Source organism: Eriocheir sinensis, unplaced genomic scaffold, assembly GCF_024679095.1.
Source record: "Eriocheir sinensis breed Jianghai 21 unplaced genomic scaffold, ASM2467909v1 Scaffold297, whole genome shotgun sequence".
Taxonomy (NCBI): domain Eukaryota; kingdom Metazoa; phylum Arthropoda; class Malacostraca; order Decapoda; family Varunidae; genus Eriocheir; species Eriocheir sinensis.
The window spans coordinates 354676-375000 of record NW_026111606.1 but is presented as its reverse complement, the minus strand read 5'-3'; the positions used below and the strand labels follow the sequence as shown (position 1 = coordinate 375000).

Below are 20325 nucleotides of genomic sequence, written 5' to 3'. Positions count from 1 at the left end.
AGATTACCTGCCACGGGTGGCGCGGCGCAGCCACCAGGCCTTCGAGGGCCGCCTGGGGCCGCTCACCGTGAACCGCGACGCGCGGGTCAACCCCAAGACCTTCCTCCCGCGGGACCCGCGGCGTGTCTCCGGGAACCTCGCCACATACGCCCTGCCCGCGCTGTCCCTGCGCAGCCAGGAAGCACAGTACGTAGAGCGGCGGGTCACGCCCGGCCGCTACACGCACGCCACGTGCCCAGCGGGCGTGCGGGGTGACTGGCACGACCTGGCGGGGCGCGTGTTGGCGCGGGGCAGGGAGGCCATCAGGATAGTGTCGTCGGACATCCTGGAGGCCGAGGGTGTGTACGTGTGTGCCGTGCCCCACGACCGATTGGGCCACCGCGTGCTGACGGCCACGGCCGTGTTCTTCAAGGCCCACGCGGGGGGCGTGGCCGCGGGCTGGCGGCTGCGGGAGGAAGAAAGTCAGATGTCCGTCCAGCGAGCCTTCGCCGCCGCCTGGCTGGTGGTCGCGGCCCTGGTCGTATTCCTCGTCGCCACCCTCACCGCCGTGGCGGGCACGCGCCGCACGGGCCACCGCTGCCGCGCGGTGGTGCTGCGCTGCCTGGCGCTGCACGGCCGCGAGCACCTGTGTCGCCGCGCCTCGCAGGCCCCGCGGGGCATCCGAGAGTTCCTGTACAGGCAGGTTCTCGCCCTGCAGCAGGCCGCGGCGGCGCGCTCCACCTCCCGGCCGCGCAGTGTCATCAGCACCCTGGCCTGCACCCTCACGGCCCGGGCCAGGCGGCGGCCACGGCGACGCGCGGTCTCCCCCTTGCCGCGGCCCTCAGTGCCCTCCACGCCCGGCAACCAGTGAGGCGCCGCGTGTGCCGCCAAGTGTTGCGTCCCAGTGCGGGGCGCGCGAGGCGAGGAGGAGACTTGAGAGAAGAGCGCCCCGATCAGACCACTTACTCCACTTATCTGCTTCCACTTACTTGCCTGTCACCATCTCGTCGTGTTAGCTGCTCACCTGCTCGTTGCTTTCCTTAGCCTCGCCGCGTGGTTGACTTGGTCCCGCGCCTGGCTGCCTGGCCGCCCACAGCCCGTGTTGTCTCGGGTACAGCCCTCCTGAGCTTCATTCCTCACCCATTCCCTTCCCTCCCTCCCCGCCAGCACACACACTCTCCTTTACATGCACGACAAACCTTTATTCAATATTTACATGTCAAACAGAACTGATATTTTACAAAGCAAACATATCAGATTTCAGAGTTGAAATAGATCGAAGGAGACCACGAAATAAATAATGAAAAATACAGCGAAAGAAATTGAAATGACGTACAACATGTCAGTCTATGAACACTTAAGTGAATGAAAAAAAACTTATTGAAAAAAAGGACAAAAGGTAAATCCGTAAAAATCAACTCCCTCCTCCTCTTCCGCTCCGTCCTTCTCCTCCTGCTCACTCCATGTAGTACAGGAGATTAGGGAAACAATCGTTCATAATGTGACAAAAGTGTGAAAAAATGTAAACAGGTACAATTTTGTATTCTCTTTCGGAGGAGAGCAAGACTCGCGTGATCTGACCACCTTTACGGCCACGATCTTAAATTTAAAAATGGCTGCCATGGAAAAAATAATATGTTTAGCAATATGTCAGCTCTCAGGACACATAGAAACTTGAATCAACTGTATCTTGCATTTAAAACACAGAGCACTGTGATAGCAAGTTCCAGCACAACTGCAAAGTTCCGTACATGGAATGGAAGCAGTGAAGCATTTGCAAGGTGGCCTGCAGGACCTCTTGCTCCCACATTTGACAAGTTCCTTGCATGACTTGGCTGCCTCTGGAAGTGCTGTCCAGAAAAGGATCCATTGACCACTGGTGTCAGTTGTCCATCCCCAGATCTGTGGGCTGGGTAGCTGCTGTTAAGCTACTGTTGCCTGACCCCAAACATATCCAGCTTGGTAAGCAGCTCTTTTAATGTGCTCAATAAGGGCAGCATCTCTAGGAGGAATGCGATCGAGCTGCCTCCCTCGAGCAAACTGAATCTTCCTTGCCTGATTCACTTCTGTGCAGTCACTTGTTCTGTCATAAAGAAGTATGACAAATCTTTGCAGCTGCTTGATATTCTCATCTGAGATTGATGTTGGCCTGTCAGATAGGCATATAAATGTTTCTGTTACCTCTGGGAATGATGTCCAGGTGTCCCAAGCTGTTTTCTTGCCAACACTGCTGAACGATGATGATGTGTCACAGCCACTGAAGGCATGAAAGAAGAATAGAGCTTTGGCCTTTTCTTGCCCAAGGCAGTTTGTAATGGTATGGGCTGGTATTATCCTGTAGTTCTTCTTTATTCCAAAAGCAATCCACAGTTCCTCAAGAGAGAGAGCATGGAAGGTGGCTATTGCAAGGACAACAACATCAGTGTCCTCTGATCTGATCAATAGTTTGTGAAAACCTTTCTGTGCACAGTGGAGAGCATATAAGAAGAGCCTTGTATCGGCTTCTTCGTGATCACATGGAGCCAGATCAGGTCCTATGTTGCACTGATGTGAAGATAGAGTACAACACCAGTGTCTTGTGTGCTGTATAGTTCCTTTCCGGGAGTGGGGAGACTTGAAATACAATCAGATAAGTAGTGATAGAGCTCATCCTTATTTTGATCCTCTCGGAGAAAACTCTCCCAGTTTTTTGGAACGGGTGTACAGCTGTTGGCTATAATGCGGTTGCCGGATCCCCTTCTCTGTCTCGCTGAGTTCTTCAGGCTGTTGGCTATACACCGGTCCCAGACAACATCTAGACGTTTTGTGCTTTGCAAGTTTCTGAGTATATAATGTAGAAACACCTCTTCCGCATAGTCACTTCCCGGGCGGAGTGGAAAAATTTGGGCGGCTTTTCCGATACCCTACGCCCCTGTCCACCCAGCAGTGAATGGGTACCAGGTATTAATCGGGGGTTGTGTCCCGTCTCCTGGGATCTGTTCCCTTCTCCTATAATTCCTTCCCCTTCTGTCTCTCTCCGGCATATGACCACAGATGTTGCGCCGACTAAACGAAACTTTCCAACTTTCCTTCCGCATAGTCACCAAACGTTGAACAGGATTTGGGAGGCAACATGTTGACGATGACAGAACCGTCTAGAATTTTTGCATCTACTTCTGGTGGGTCATACTCAGACGATGTAGCCAACTTGTCAAAACATTCAATGAGAGCTGACTTTGTGCAGAGTCTAAGTTTTCCCATGTCTGAAAGAGATGGTGGAGAACCTTGATTTTCATGTCTGAAAAATTCATCCATGTTACCATTTCTGGACTGGCAAGATATGTACATTTTAGCAAACAATTCACAGTTGCTCTTCAGGGTCCTCATTTTATATAAAGTCTTTGATTGTTGTGGTGGGGAGGTCTTCTGGAAGGGAGCCACGTTGTTCTTGGGAATGATGTCTGAAATTGGTACCAACCGTTGTTCAAGCCTCTCGTCAACCCCTGGACTGCGGATTTCGTACAAGAAGACATCAAGGTACAGGAGTGGAACAAAAAGTGGCTGCTACAATTCAATGAAGAAAAATGTAAAATCCTGTGCCTTGGGAGGGGATATCCAGCACACCAATACCACATGGGAAACACTCCACTATCCACCACAGAGGCAGAAAGACCTGGGACTATGTGTTACCAGGCTACCAGTGAAGGACAAATCCGTACCGATCGCAGCGGACGGGTTAACATACTTCTCGTACTGTGCTTGTCCTTCTCGTTTAACAGTCTTGAGAGACATTAATGCATCTTCTCCCTGGACTTCCTTGGTGTCCAGCACAATTAGATCCTTACTGTCTTCAGTGAATGGGTTACCCAATTGCTGAAACATAGCGACCATTGCCTTCACATGTTCAGCAAACTTTGACTGCACTGAGGGCCCTGATCATGATGGTGTGTGGATTCTGTGTGACACATTCCAGATGAGTTTTCAAACTCGTCAATTATTCTAGCAATATCTGGACCAGCTCTTATCCACCTTATCAGAGCAGAGGGAGTATCTGTAATTCCAATCACACCACTATCACCCTTGATGTGGCCATTCATTTGCTCGTGGGCCTGATCCATGGCTATGTTCTAGGAGCTGAGATATTGCAAATTCGTTTTTGAATGTCTGCCATTTTGAAATTCCAAGATGGCGGCCGTAAATGGGCTCCGATGACGTGTCCTGCGCTTATATGAAAGAGCATGCAAATATCTACCCGTGTACCAATTTTCACACTTTTGTCACAAAATGAACGATTCCAATGAAATTCTGACCTATTCTACAGTACCAATGCTCTGTTTAGCGAAGAAGGTATCAACGCCATAGATGATACTGTTGATAATTGCAAATGACCCAGCGGCCTTCCCTTTGATGGAATCATAGTAAAAGCTGCCCAGCTTGTTCACCGATTTGAGGAGATCTTGGTGGGGGCCCGGCTTGTTCACCGATTCGAGGAGATGGGAGCCCAGCTTGTTCACCGATTTGAGGAGATCTTGGTGGGGGCCCAGCTTGTCCACCGATCCGAGGAGATCTTGGTATGAGTGGGCCGGCTTGATGGCCGTGTGGATGATCACACCTCCGGCGCTCACCATGAAGACAGCGAGGACGGCGTTGATCAGCATCTCCTGGCGGTGAACGAGGAAACTTTAATCCGACACAAATATATGAAGTCAGTCTGGGTGGGGCGCGAACCTCCTCACAGCGCTGCCGCATCGCCCACAATACATCTCACTCCCTCATACGTCATCTACCTACTATGTGAAATTGCGTCTCAGACAGTCAGTACACAAACAGGCTTAGGCAGCGCCATGGCCAGGGAACTCCCGGAGCGGGCCCCGCCCAAACTGACGTCATAGCTTAGCCGGACTATTGCGTAACGAGCGTAGTGGTGAAGGTGGAAGGATGGTGAAATGGTGTGTGTGTGTGTGTGTGTGTGTGTGTGTGTGTGTGTGTGTTCTCACTTATTGATTTGCGGGGCAGCCTGGAAAGTGACATTTTTTCATGAAGACTACCATGACGTATTGCCGCCATATTTGCTTATCGCCATTTAAGTTTATTCTTAGCTCTTTTTTTTTATTTACAACCAAGGAGGCAGCTCAAGGGCACAAGAAAAAGTAAACAATAATAAAAAATAAAAAAGCCCGCTACTCGCTGCTCACAAAAAGAGTCCAAAGAGGTGGCCGAAAGAGAGGTACAGTGCACTGAATGAAATGGAAAAAAAATAGCGAAGCCCGCGCATGCGCAGTTTAGTTTGGGACACTTCTCGACAAAGGGACGGAATTCGACGCTGCTTCGGGTTCTACACCATCGCTTCTCACAACTATTTCTAAAGGTCAAAGAGGGGATCAATCGGGTTTTCATGCGTGTTTTTTAAGGTTCATGGCACAGAAGAAGGGTCAAACTACCACCAGGGTCATAAAACTACCCCTGGAAAGGCCTACAGCTCCTACGAAAGCCTTGTCAAATATGTGAACTTGGGCGACGAAATGTTTTAAAATGCGACCCTGGGCAAATCCCGGCCCGGGCAGTCGGCGTGCAGCCCACCCAGCCGCTCATCCTGGGCTGGCTGACTTACCTTTACGCCATTTCAACTTTCCTTTTATCCATGTTGAGCCAAGCTAGTGCTGCCCCGTCTAATGACTTTTTATAAATATTTTAAATCTGTAAATGTTCATGGCTCAAACGTTTGAAAATAGTGGGGGAGGAGGGGAAGAAATATGATGACCTATATGCGAATATTCTATGAAACTAACACAGAATAAAGGTGTTGCGTACGATAATGTCGGCGCGGCGTCTGGCACCGCTGCGGCTCCCTCGGGTTTTCTACTTTTCTTCCTTCAGTCTTCAATACGAGGTGTGAGAGGGAGGGTGTGTGTATCTCGAAGGTAAGTTAAAAGTTGGTGTTTTTCTTGATCATGTGCTGTGTTTTTATTGCTGCAGGTGTCGACGAGTGTGTTTGTGTTTACCTTACTGTTTGTTGTGTCGTGTTTCGTGTGTGTGCAATAAGGCTGACGACATAATTAGGGGATGGTATTTAACAAGGTGGTTATCTCTCTCTCTCTCTCTCTCTCTCTCTCTCTCTCTCTCTCTCTCTCTCTCTCTCTCTCTCTCTCTCTGACATACACTAATAGTCATACGTAATTTCACAGTGTCCCCATCACAATAAAATCCCCCATGCAACCCCCTTGTCCCTTCCCCCTTCCTTGCTGGACCACCCTCCTCCTCACTTCCTTCACTCACTTTCCCCACTCCCCCTTCCACACTCCTCCCCAATACTCCTTTACCCATACCCCTTACTCCCTTCCCTTCCCCTATCCTTCCCTTCCCCTTCCCTTCCCCTATCCTTCTCTTCCCCTTACCTTCCCCTATCCTTCCTTCTTTCCTTCCATCCTTGCTTTCCTTCCTTCCTTCCTTCCCTCCCTCCCTACTCACACCTCCCCTCTCTTGATACATTCCCCTCCTCACTCATCGCCCATTAAACCCATCATCGCCATAATCATCCCCCTCCACTACCCCTCACCTTTGCACCCCCGGTTTCCCCATCCCTCCCGGCCCCCCCCGCCCCCGCTGCACCATTCAACACCTTTGCTACCCCATCACCCCTCCATCACCCCTCCCTTCCCCCACTCACAAAGGGCATCTTGTGCAGCTCCGTGGCGTGGCCCAGCAGGAACATGACCAGCAGCAGCGGCGTCACCACCATCGCCGTCACCATCACGCCGCCGCAGAAGATGGCGCGCGGATTGGTAAAGGAGTCACCTACACCCCCGATCACGCCGATGATGATGATGGTGAGGGCCTGGAGGTGAAGGTGAGGCGGGGGTGATTAGTGTGTGTGTGTGTGTGTGTGTGTGTGTGTGTGTGCGCGCGCTTGGTGGTGGGAGGTCGCTAATAATCGTATACACATCTGTCTTCTGGCGAGTCTAAGCAATGGGTTCCTGAGGAGGAATTTACATAACTTCACACCTGACATTAAACACACAGCTTATGACACACTTGTGAGACCAACACTGGAATACTGCTACACGGTGTGGGATCCTTACACACACAGAAACATTGATAGGTTAGAACAAATCAACACCAAGGCGGCTAGGTTCATTACAAACAATTACACTCGAACGCCTGGCATCACAACACGGATCAAACAACAGATAAACATGGACCCTCTTCACATACGCAGACAAGCACACAGACTTAAACTGATGTACAAGATCACAAACACCCACATTGACATTGACCCACAAACATACCTACACAACGCAAACAGTCAACGTACCCGTAACACACACATCCATAAATACCAAACATATCACACTAACACTGACGCATACAAGCACCCATACTTTCCATGCACCATACGTGACTGGAACAGCCTCCCTCAACAGATTTTAGACTGCGGTACAATAGACTCATTCAGAAAACAAATACACACTCACTTGTCACCACAACACACCAACACTAACAATTACACTTGATTCACTTCCCTCCCCTGCACACTCGGCTCCCCCGTCCCCCCAACAGCCAACAAATATGCGTGTTATGCACCTGTACGGCTGCCCTGCGCATCATGAATCCAGATCCAGATCCAGAAGGGGGCCAAAGCCTTCCTGCAGGGGAGCGTTGTGAGTACCGACACGCCTTGTCCTCTTACCATTCGTGTCATTGCTTCACAACCAGTTCGAAGCTTCGCAGCGGCTCCGCGATGAACGAGGCAGCTCTCTGCCAACCCTGGAGGAGCTTCCTGGCTTTGGCTAGTTACTTCGCGGGATCAGTTGATCAGTTACGCCTCAACTCTCCCCCTTCCAAGCCCGAGACCCAGATCCCGCCCCCCCCCCCTCAAAGACGGTAACCCAGAGCCGCCACCAGCGTGTGGGCGCCAACCATTCACCTCCGGGGAGGCTACAGATTGATTTTTCGTGATCGTAATATCTATATATTTTACTTCCGTCACCTCTGCAGGAACATTATCTTTGCACCTGTAGTTTTATCTTGTTTCGTTCGTAATGTGTAGTTGCCGTAATAACACCCCCTCGAGAGGTACCAGGCTCGATTCCCTGTCGTAGTGGAGACGGGTGGGCAGTCTCCTTTGGTCCGTGCCCCCAGCGAGGAATGGGTGCCGGGTGATCAGACCGTGGGGTATTACACGCACGCTCCCCCCTCCTCCTCCTCACACACATATACCTGCACATTTTTTCTTATAGTGTTATAGTGTTATATTGTTCCTACTACTACTACTACTACTACTACTACTACTACTACTACTACTACTACTACTATTACTACTACTACAATTGTTACTACTACTACAATTGTTACTACTACTAATACTAATACTACTACTATCACTACCACTACTATCACTACCACTATTATTATTTTTACTTCTACTACTTCTGCTACTTAGGATACCTCAACCCATGTTTATTTTCCCGACACATAATCATGGAGGGCTCCATAAATTGGAGAGCCCCAACTTTGTTCGCTAATGACTGTGGCATTCAACCACCACCACCACCACCACCACTAATAATAATAATAATAATAATAATAATAATAATAATATAATTTTATTAAGTAATATTGATGATACTACTATAGTCATAGTCATTTCATTCATCAATCCACTCGTGAACGTGGATGTGGCACCTGTGTTGGTAGTTCGTGATTGCTTGAAGATCCTTTTCTTAATTTTTTTATATATATGAATGACAATGCACACAGAACCCTCAAGCCCTCTTATATAAACCTCAAACATACCGACTTGCATCGATAATACACCACACGACAGACTCATTGCATCACACAGTCAGATCATACTCGGACGATCTACGCCTTTCAAATAACTGATCTTTATTATATAAGAGATATGAGTGTTTCAAATACCTATAACTCATCTCATTGCAGTTATACATAAAACTCCACCTGGCTCTGTAAGTGTACCTACATAAGGATTTTTGAGAACTTGTTGCATGTAAATAACATGGGTAATATTCGAAAAAGTCTACAGCATCACATTCAACAGTTGATCTTTACTATTTCATGCTATTTCGAATATTGATCGTTATTTACATGCTGTAAATTATTACAATAACCCTTTATTTGCACTTGTCTTAGTTTTAGTGTACCTGAAATGAAATGAATTGTAGGCATTTGAAAGGAAAATTATCGTTCAAGTATGACCTGACTATACTGTTTGATATACTTTTCGTGTTTCGCTTCATGCTGTACTGTCGATGAAAATCGGCACGTTTGGGATTTATAAGGACTGAGGTTTTTAGTATACATAAACATTAGCTTGAACATCAATCACAACAATTGTTTTTCACGTATTCACAAACCAGAAAGACGCAGGTGCCACATTCATCAACATTCCCGCTTTGTTGGTGAACAGATGAAATGAAATAACTATAATAATAATAATAATAATAATAACAATAATAATAATAATAATAATAATAACAGTAATAATAATAATAATAATAATAATAATAATAATAATAATAATATACTCACGATCTCCAATAATTTTAAAAAGCCGGAGGGCGTTTTCAAGATATCCAACTGCATGATTCAACCTTTTGCCCTTCCCTTTCGGTCGCTTCCTTGTCCCTTTCCTGTTCTTCCCACGTTCCTACGCAGGGCGAGAATAGAACAGATAACAGCCGTATTAAACACTTAAGAGAGTGTAATGTTGATTCCGCGAGAGTTGACACCAGAGTGACCTACTTGCCACTCTGTTCAACCTCCGCGGCCCTTATCTCGCCTCCGAGTGCTGCCAACACACGAACAGCGGAGATATAACCAATAAAGCAGCCAACAAACGTCGGCCTCAGTTGTTAGGAGGAATGAACGTGTGATTCTAACAGTCGTGTAGTCTCGCCTAGCCCGGTTGTGTATATTTGTGGGTTTTGTTTGATCTAAGGGTTGTGTTTTCATGTTTTAAACCACGGTCGTATTTGGATGCGTGTTACCTGCTTTTGTTTTTGTTATAGCCACGCCCACCGCAAGATAACGCACTGCTTTGTTATAGTCGGTTCGCATATTTCCCAAGTCTGTACGGATATGTGGTGTCTGGCTTCCCACAGCCAATCATCGCTGTTCCAGCTCGTGACGTCTCGTGTGGGCGGAGCTTAGGAGACCGCTGGAGAATAAAATATTTTGTTTTCCAAAACAAGACTATCGTAATATATATGCATAAATTAGGGAAGCACAAATAATAATATTAAATTCGGCCCTGATTACACCTTGTTACCTGTATTATTACGCAAAAATGAATCTCAGTGTAACAACTATTCTGAGAGCTTCTTTCTCCTCCTCCTCCCCCTCTTCCGCTTTCTGTGTTCTGACCTATCGTGGCAGGAAGCGAGATAGTTCCCAGATGTGTGTTATCTGACTTTAGCCCTACAGGACAGAGGTTCCTATGACGCTACGCAGGAGAGATGGATTTCCTAAATCATTTTATCAATGGAAATTAACGTTCGTCGGAAATATGTACATATGAGCACATGATATCTTTTTTTTTTATGGAGAAACTCGTGTATTACGCAGCAAGACTAGAGGAACATGAGAAAGGAAAGGAAGGAATGGGAAGGGACGTGAGAAATGCAGATATTCGGGAAGCACAACAAATAACATAATAAAAGATTTACCTTAAAACATACAAACATCCTAAACAAGTTTTTAGTTACTAATGATAATATATAGTCTCTCTCTCTCTCTCTCTCTCTCTCTCTCTCTCTCTCTCTCTCTCTCTCTCTCTCTCTCTCTCTCTCTCTCTCTCTCTCTCTCTCTCTCTCTCTCTCTCTCTCTCTCTCTCTCTCTCTCTCTCTCTCTCTCTCTCTCTCTCTCTCTCTCTCTCTCTCTCTCTCTCTCTCTCTCTCTCTCTCTCTCTCTCTCTCTCTCACATATATATATATATATATATATATATATATATATATATATATATATATATATATATATATATATATATATATATATATATATCTCTCTCTCTCTCTCTCTCTCTCTCTCTCTCTCTCTCTCTCTCTCTCTCTCTCTCTCTCTCTCTCTCTCTCTCTCTCTCTCTCCATATATATATATATATATATATATATATATATATATATATATATATATATATATATATATATATATATATATATATATATATATATATATATATATATATATATATATATATATATATATATATATATATATATATATATATATATATATATATATACACACATCTATCTATCTATCTATCTATCTATCTATCTATCTATCTATCTATATATATATATATATATATATATATATATATATATATATATATATATATATATATATATATATATATATATATATATATATATATATACACAAAACCTCGTTCTCTCTGTGCGAAGATCACAACAGCAGCAGATGGATATAATGACGAGGAAGGCTCAGCAGAACAGATGATATCATTTTCCACCCACTGATCGGAGCTAGAAAGTTAATTGAGAAAACGTTCACACGTGATAAAATATAAATCACATGTATTAAACTTTATTCTTTGGTTGTATGAACATGCAAACACACACTCATTCACTTTTACGCCCTTTCCTCATTTACTTATTAACTTATCTTATTATTTATTTCTTATTTACCTGTTTTACTCATTTTCATATTTACCGTATCTCATTTTTTCTGCTCTCACTCTTGCCTCACTCCGTTTCTCTGTCCATGATCTGTTTAGCGACGAAGGTGTCAAGGCCATAGATGACACCGTTGATAACAGCGAAGGACCCAGCGGTCTTCCCTGCGTCAGCCGCCTTGCTAAACACAGACATGTCGATATCTTGGTCACGGTCACTCAGCTTGAAGGACGTGTCGGTGATCACAACTCCAGCGCTCACCATGAAGACAGCGAGGACGGCGTTGAACAGCATCTCCTGGCGGTGAACGAGGAAACAAGTGTAACGAAATGAGCGTAATGGTGAAGGCAGGAAGGATGATGGGCTGTGTGTGTGTGTTTGTGTGTGTGTGTGTGTGTGTGTGTGTGTTAAGAAATTGATTTGCAGCGGTTAGCTTGCTTAGCTACGAATCTGCAGACCCAGATTTGAATCATGGTCGGTTGCAATTCACCCAGCTGTTCATCCTCCTTTTCGGGCTACTCGATAAATTGGTAGCCTGGGGAAGTTAAACTGTGGTAACCCGGATGTCACACTGGCCCGTGTCCCGAGGTACTGTTTTTCTCTTAGCACAGGATCAAGGGCCAATGCGACAGAGATGAGCACCGAGGCCACGCCCAGCTACAGGGCCGCCGCTGCCGCGCGTCGGCGCTGCGCTGCCTCGCGCTGCTCCGCCGCGAGCACCTGTGCCTGCCGCCTCACCGCGCGGGGTGGCCCGCGAGGCGTGAGAGGGTTCCTGTACAGGCAGGTCCTCGCCATGCAGCTGGCGACGCGCGGCCTCCCCCTTCCCGCGGCCCTTAGTGCCCTCCACGCCCGGCGACTAGTGAGGCGCCGCGTGTGCCGCCAAGTGTTGCGTCCCAGTGCGGGGCGCGGCGCGGCGCGGCGCGGCCAGGCGAGGCGAGGAGGAGGAGACTTGAGAGAAGAGCGCCCCGATCAGACCACTTACTCCACTTATCTGCTTCCACTTACTTGCCTGTCACCATCTCGTCGTGTTAGCTGCTCACCTGCTCGTTGCTTTCCTTAGCCTCGCCGCGTGGTTGACTTGGTCCCGCGCCTGGCTGCCTGGCCGCCCACAGCCCGTGTTGTCTCGGGTACAACCCTCCTGAGCTTCATTCCTCACCCATTCCCTTCCCTTCCTCCCCGCCAGCACACACACTCTGCTTTACATGCACGACAAACCTTTATTCAATATTTACATGTCAAACAGAACTGATATTTTACAAAGCAAACAGATCAGATTTCAGAGTTAAAATAGATCGAAGGAGACCACGAAATAAATAACGAAAAATACAGCGAAAGAGATTGAAATGACGTACAGCATGTCAGTCTATGAACACTTAAGTGAATAAAAAAAAATCATGAAAAAAAGGACAAAAGGTAAATCCGTAAAAATCAACTCCCTCCTCCTCCTCCTCCTCCTTTTCCTCCCCGTCCTTCTCCTCCTCCTCCTCAATCCATGCTCTGTTTAGCGAAGAAGGTATCCATGCCATAGATGACACCGTTGATAATTGCAAGGGACCCAGCGGCCTTCCCTCCGCTGGACGCCGCCTTAAAATTGGTCACGTGGAGATCTTGGTCAATGTCGCCCAGCTTGATGGCCGTGTGGATGATCACACCTCCGGCGCTCACCATGAAGACAGCGAGGACGGCGTTGATCAGCATCTCCTGGCGGTGAACGAGGAAACTTTAGTCCGAAAACAAATATGAAGTCAGTTTGGGTGGGGCGCGAACCTCCTCACAGCGCTGCCGCATCGCCCACAATACATCTCACTCCCTCATACGTCATCTACGTATTATGTGAAATTGCGTCTCAGACAGTCAGTACACAAACAGGCTTAGGCAGCGCCATGGCCAGGGAACTCCCGGAGCGGGCCCACTGCCCTCTAATAGAAGGCCCGAGCGCTTGGATGCAGGTACACCGTGACGTCACGATGCTCGGTCACACAGCCCGCGCGCTGGTAGTTGGCTGTGATTGTGGAAGAGAGCGAGGCCAGTGCAAATCTCCCGCTACAGGTCGTCACATTTTATATAATGAGAGATCAAGTCATTCTAAGTCAGAAACGTTCAACAGTGAAATGTTTTTATCGCAACGGTTTATAAGATTCCCTTCACGACATTTAATTATGAACGCCGCCGCAGCATACCCGGGGAGGAAGGGAGGGCGGCATGCTGTCCTTTGAGTCTTAATATCAGTGGTTACTATTTTCTATTATTCATTTTTATTTCTTAATGACGTTGTTATGATAAGCATCGAGATTAGCGTACGGAACAATAGAAACGTGGTGTATCATAGCAATTAATAGCTACAACAAAATTAATTTCTATGGCAACATCGATCAGCTGGGGGTCACGGAGCAGCTTGTGATTGATTTCATGCATCATGGTGTGTGTGTGTGTGTGTGTGTGTGTGTGTGTGTGTGTGTGTGTGTGTGTGTGTGTGTGTGTGTTTGCTATAATTAAGGTCATTAATCGTACTCTATAATTATAAATGACATGTAATAACAAAAGTATTTTCTTAATTGATATCTATATTGTAAATTACTTATGTAACTCCATTTACGATGAGACTAACCTGGGGCAATAATCAGGCTCTTTCACACGATACGCTCATTTTGTGGATAAAAGTTATGAATCTCTCTCTCTCTCTCTCTCTCTCTCTCTCTCTCTCTCTCTCTCTCTCTCTCTCTCTCTCTCTCTCTCTCTCTAACATACAGTAATAGTCATACATAATTTCAGTGGCCCCATCACAATAAAATCCCCATCCTCCCCCCCTGTCCCTTCCCCCTCCCTGACTGGACCACCCTCCTCCTCCCTTTCTTCACCCACTCCCCCTTCCACACTCCTCCCCAATACTCCTTTCCCCATACCCTTACACAAGGATATAAGAAGTCTACAGGAGGTCAGACAGCAGCTCCTGAAGATGGGGTGGTCACCAAATTCCCTTCCCGTCCAGAAATGCATCTAACTTCCATTTATAGATTTCAATTGTTTGCCTCAACTACATAATTGCTCTGTTCCACTCATCCGCCACCCAGTTTGTGAGCCGGTTCTTGCCTACTTCCTTCCTCAACGAAAACATATCCGGCATTTATCCGTTACTGCGCGTTCTTATATCAGTTTTTTTTTTTTTTAATACAAGTACTTCATCTAAATTGCCCTTGTTAATCCCCTTAGTTTTTTTTTTTTTTTTGGCGAATCATCAGTTAATCCCCACGCAGTTTACGTCTTTGAAAGGAATGTATAAGTTGGGTTATTTTTTGCTCTTTCTCTGTACGGTAGATTCTTACGTCAGAGTAGATCATTTGTCATTTTAGATTTTAGTCATTAATTCTTCTCTGTTGCTTCAAGGGAATCTATATCCTTGAAAGGGACACCAACACTGAACACTAGTTACGCTCTTCAGACACCCTTCCCCTCCTCTCCCTTCCCTTCCCCTTCCCTTCCCCCCATCCTTCCCTTCCCCTCCCCTGCTTTTCCTTTCCCTTCCCTTCCTTTCCAGTATCCTTGCCTGTCTGTCCCCTATCCTTCCCTTCCCCTCTCCTCCCCTTCCCTTCACTTCCCTTCACTTCACTTCACTTCACTTCCTCTATCCTTCCCTTCCCTTCCCTCCCCTTCCCTTCCCTCCCCTTCCCTCCCCTCCCCTACTCACACCTCCCCTCTCTTGATACATTCCCCTCCTCACTCACCGCCCATTAAACCCATCATCGACATAATCATCCCCCTACACTACCCATCACCTTTGCACCTTTATTTCCCCATCCCTCCCTGCACCCCCCTCCACCTCTGCACCATTCAACAACTCCATTCACACCACCATTCATCCCTCCATCACCCCTTCCTTCCCCCCACTCACAAACGGCATCTTGTGCATCTCCGTGGCGTAGCCCAACAGGTACGTGACCAGCAGCAGCGGCGTCACCACCATCGCCATCACCATCACGCCGCCGTAGAAGATGGCGCGTTGCTCGCCTACATAGATGAAGGTGAAGTCCTTTACGCCCCCGGTCACGCTGATGATGATGATGGTGAAGGCCTGGAGGTGAAGGTGAGGCGGGGGGGTTAGTGGGTGGGGAGGTGTGTGTGTGTGTGTGTGTGTGTGTGTGTGTGTGTGTGTGTGTGTGTGTGTGTGTGTGTGTGTGTGTGTGCTTGGTGGTGGGAGGTCGCAAATAACCGTATACACACCTGTCTCCTAGCGAGTCTAAGCAAGGGGGCCAAAGCCTTCCTGCAGGGGAGCGTTGTGAGTACCGACACGCCTTGGCCTCTTATCATTCGTGCCATTGCTTCACAACCAGTTCGAAGCTTCGCCGCAGCTCGCAGCGGCTCCGCGGTGAGCGAGGCAGCGCTCTCTGCCAACCCTCGAGGAGCTTGCTGAGCCGCCACCAGCGTGTGGGCGCCAACCATTCACCGCCGGGGGCTACAGATTGATTTTTCGTGATCGTAATATCTATACCTTTTACTTCCGTCACCTGTGCAGGAACGTTATCTTTGCACCTGTAGTTTTATCTTGTTTCGTTAGTAATGTGACTTTGCCGTAATAACCCCCCCCCCCCTCCCGAGAGGTCCCGGGTTCGATCCCCCTATGTAGGGGGCTTCGTGGTGCAGTGGTTAGCGCACTCGGCTCACGACCGAGAGAGCCCGGGTTCGATTACCGGGTGGAGTGGAAAAACTTGGGCGGCTTTTCCGATACCCTACGCCCTTGTCCACGCAGCAGTGAATGGGTACCAGGTATTAATCGGGGGTTGTGTCCCGTCTCCTGGGATCTGTTCCCTTCTCCTATAATTGCTTCCCATTCTGTCTCTCATCGACATATGACCACAGATGTTGCGCCGACTAAACGAAACTTTCCAAACTTTTCCGTGCCCCCTGTCCACCCAGCAGGGAATGATCAGACCGCGGGGAATTACACGCGCGGCTCCCCAGACATACACCTGCACATTTTTTGTTATATTGTTATAGTGTTACAGTATTGTTGTATTGTTTATGTGGAAAGCGATCTTATTACACAGATTTCCCGCTCGGGGCTGGTGGCGGGGGGAGGGGGGAGGGGGTGACAATGCTGGCCTGAGGCTGGGCCAGAGGTGGGCGGCGGGCAGTGAGGGCAGACGGTGACGCTGACCAGCAGGCTGTGATGGATGGATTTGTTGTTGTTTTTATTCGTTTATTTCCTGCCTTGCTCTCCTGCGGGAGAGAGAGAGAGAGAGAGAGAGAGAGAGAGAGAGCGTGATTTGCTCCGTTGGTGGCGCGGGTGTGTGAATTTTGTTTTAAGTGACTTATGTGAATGGATGTGATGATAAGGACAATGATAATTAGGAGTGAACCAAACTGATCTAGAAATATGCTAATGATAATATGATAATAATAATAATAATAATAATAATAATAATAATAATAATAATAATAATAATTTTATTAGTAATAATGATGATACCACTACTACTATAGTCCGTTTCATTCCATCCGTCCACTCGTGAACGTGGATGTGGCACCTGTGCATTGGTAGTTCGTGATTGCTTGAAGATCAACTTTTCTTATTCTCGGTTATATATTTGAATGGCTGTGCACACAAAGAACCCTCAAGCCCTCTTATATAAACCTCAAACATACCGACTTGCATCGATAATACACCACACAAGCACACGACAGACTCATTGTATCACACAGTCAGATCATACTCGGACGATCTACGGCCTTTCAAATAACTGATCTTTATTATATAAGAGATGAGTGTTTCAAATACCTATAACTCATCTCATTGCAGTTATACATAAAACTCCACCTGGCTCTGTAAGTGCCTACACATAAGGATTTTTGAGAACTTGTTGCATGTAAATAACATGGGTAATATTCGAAAAAGTCTACAGCATCACATTCAACAGTTGATCTTTACTATTTCATGCTATTTCGAATATTGATCGTTATTTACATGCTGTAAATTATTACAATAACCCTTTATTTGCACTTGCAGAGCCAGATGTCTTAGTTTTAGTGTACCTGAAATGAGAGGAATTGTAGGCATTTGAAAGGAAAATTATCGTTCAAGTATGACCTGACTATACTGGTTGATATACGCTTGTCTTTTCGTGCGCTTGTATGCTGTACTATCGATGAAAATCGGCACGTTTGGGATTTATAAGGACTGAGGTTTTTAGTATACATAAACATTAGCTTGAACATCAATCACAACAATTGTTTTTCACGTATTCACAAACCAGAAAGACGCAGGTGCCACGTTCATCAACATTCCCGCTTTGTTGGTGAACAGATGAAATGAAATAGACTATAATAATAATAATAAAAATAATAATAATAATAATAATAATAATAATAATAATAATAATAATAATATACTCACGATCTCCAATAGTTTCAAAAAGCCGGAGGGCGTTTTCAAGGTATCCAACTGCATGATTCAACCTTTTGACCTTCCCTTTCGGTCGCTTCCTTGTCCCTTTCCTGTTCTTCCCACGTTTCTACGCAGGGCGAGAATAGAACAGGTAACAGCCGTATTAAACACTTCAGAGAATGTAATGTTGATTCCGCGAGAGTTGACACCAAAGTGACCTACTTGTCACTCTGTTCAACCTCTGCGGCCCTTATCTCGCCTCCGAGTGCTGCCAACACACGAACAGCGGAGATATAACCAATAAAGCAGCCAACAAACGTCGGCCTCAGTTGTTAGGAGGAATGAACGTGTGATTCTAACAGTCGTATAACCTTACCTAGCCTTGCCTGGTTGTGTATAGTTGTGTGTTTTGTTTGCTCTAAGGGTTGTGTTTTCAGGTTTTAAGCCACGGTCGTGTTTCGATGCGTGTTACCTGTTTTTGTTGTTATCGCCACGCCCACCGCAAGATAACGCACTGCTTTGTTAGTGTCGCTTATTGTTACAGTATAGTAAGCAGATCATGTCGATAAAAAAAAAGGGGAGGTATGAGAGGAATGTCAGGAGTCTCGCTGAGGTGTCAAGGGCTATTTCGCCCAAACTATCCGCTGATCTGCTTACCGCGTCTTTGGCAACAGGAAATACAAACGAAGGAAAGCTGTTCCAAAGTTTACAAGTGGAAAGGATAAAAGAATGCAGATGCTGGTTATCTCTTGCATAAGGGATTTGGCCAGATAGGGTAGAAGAGTAGAAAGTCGTGTGCAGCGGGGCCGGGAGAGGGGGGAAGGCATGCAGTAGCTAGGGATGGGTAGGAACCGTTAATTTGAGTACCGGTAGTACCAGTACCGAAAACTCAGGTGCCGTTAGTACTGATACCCAAAAGTTTTTTTTTTATATCTTAATGCCGTCTGATGAAATTCCTAAATAAATTTTCTGTAAAGAAAGGGAAGACTCATGATCACTCGGCACTGACCGTTGTCACTAGTGCCGGTACCGTTTGGATCTTGGTGACGCTCGGCGGCGCGCGGCCTCGCCAGTCGCCATGCGGTACCGGTATGGGCCCTGTGGAGACGATAAGCCTTGAATGTTGTGCTGGCTGCTGAGTCACTGCCTCGCTGACCGTCTTCCCAAGTTCCCACCATTTTGTCCTGCTTTTCGTTTCCATCACAGCTCCCGTCTCCATTATTTTATTATTGGATTTACTGGATAATTCTTCATGTCCGATTCTTTTTTTAGGTTGCTAATATATAGTTATTGTTATTAGACTATGATCGAGTACATCCATAATATCTGTTACGCCAAGGCTTAGCTTAGTTTAAATTGTAATTGGCGCCACGTGACGTAATGAGGGTTCCCTGCGGCCCCGTTGAGGGGGCGGGCTGGAGAGGGACGCCATGCGGCGAGGAAGAGTGGAGACGGAGAGGAGACAAAGGACGCGCTCGCCTGTGCTCTGTGCCTTAGGACTTAATCGCCTGTGATTTGTGCCTTGACTGCCTCCCCCTTGGACTTATAAGGATTGTACAACGTTCTATTGCTTAGTAAACCCCAAGAAAGTCCGCCCTGTATTTAATTGTGCCTCGCTGTGTGCTCTGTGGGTGTGTGCGAGTGTGTCCGCCGGAGTGTCTTTGTGTCTGCTGTCCGCCTCGTGGGAGCACTGTGTTTTCCATAGCGAGCCCAGTTTAAGTAATTGGGAGAGCACCTGTCTGCCTGTGTGAGGGGTAGACAAGTGGAGCATAACAGTGGTGTCAGGAGCGGGGTGGAAATTGTGCTGTGAGTGGACGGGCAGACAAAGAGTGACGCCTCGGGCACAATGGAGCTCGGCGAGCACGGTGCGGCTGGCGGAGCGAGTGGTGGGGGTAGTGGTGACCTTGAGGCTGATGAAGACGCTAAGCCTGGCCAGCTGGAGTTAATTTCCTCAATGTTGGCTGGCTTGAGGCAAGAAATAACGCTTCAAGGTCAAAAGCAGGCACAGCAGGCCGCACGCACAGACCAGCTGGCCCGTGAGCAGGCCAGGCGCTGAGGCACAGGCCAGCAGGCTTGAGGAGCAGGCCCGTGAGCAGGCTGAGCGCTCGAGGCACAGGCCAGCAGGCTTGAGGAGCAGGCCCGTGAGCAGGCCGAGGCGCTGAGGCACAGGCCAGCAGGCTTGAGGAGCAGGCCGTGAGCAGGCCGAGCGCCTGAGGCACAGGCCAGCAGGCTTGAGGAGGCACTACAAGCAAGTTTGGCTTCTGTGCGGCAGGAGGCACGGCAGTATACCGATCAGGCCTGCGAGGAGGTCCGGGGTGAGCTACAGAG

At 47.3% G+C, this 20325-nt stretch overlaps 1 protein-coding gene across 2 annotated transcripts; it reads right to left on the bottom strand.

The window, feature by feature from the left end:
* Nucleotides 1-1300: 1300 nt before the first annotated feature.
* LOC126991524 (uncharacterized) lies at nt 1301-18374 on the bottom strand. Of its 2 annotated transcripts, none has more exons than XM_050850270.1 (3): nt 18007-18374; nt 15508-15687; nt 1301-4619 (listed from the first exon to the last, which is right to left on the bottom strand). In XM_050850270.1, the coding sequence occupies exons 1-3, from the start codon at nt 18058-18060 to the stop codon at nt 4269-4271; spliced, it is 585 nt and encodes a 194-aa protein (XP_050706227.1). In that variant the 5' UTR covers nt 18061-18374; the 3' UTR covers nt 1301-4268. The 2 variants fall into 2 exon arrangements, with proteins under 2 accessions (XP_050706227.1, XP_050706228.1); XM_050850271.1 differs by lacking the exon at nt 1301-4619 and adding an exon at nt 11999-13319 and having other exon boundaries at nt 18007-18226.
* Nucleotides 18375-20325: the final 1951 nt, after the last annotated feature.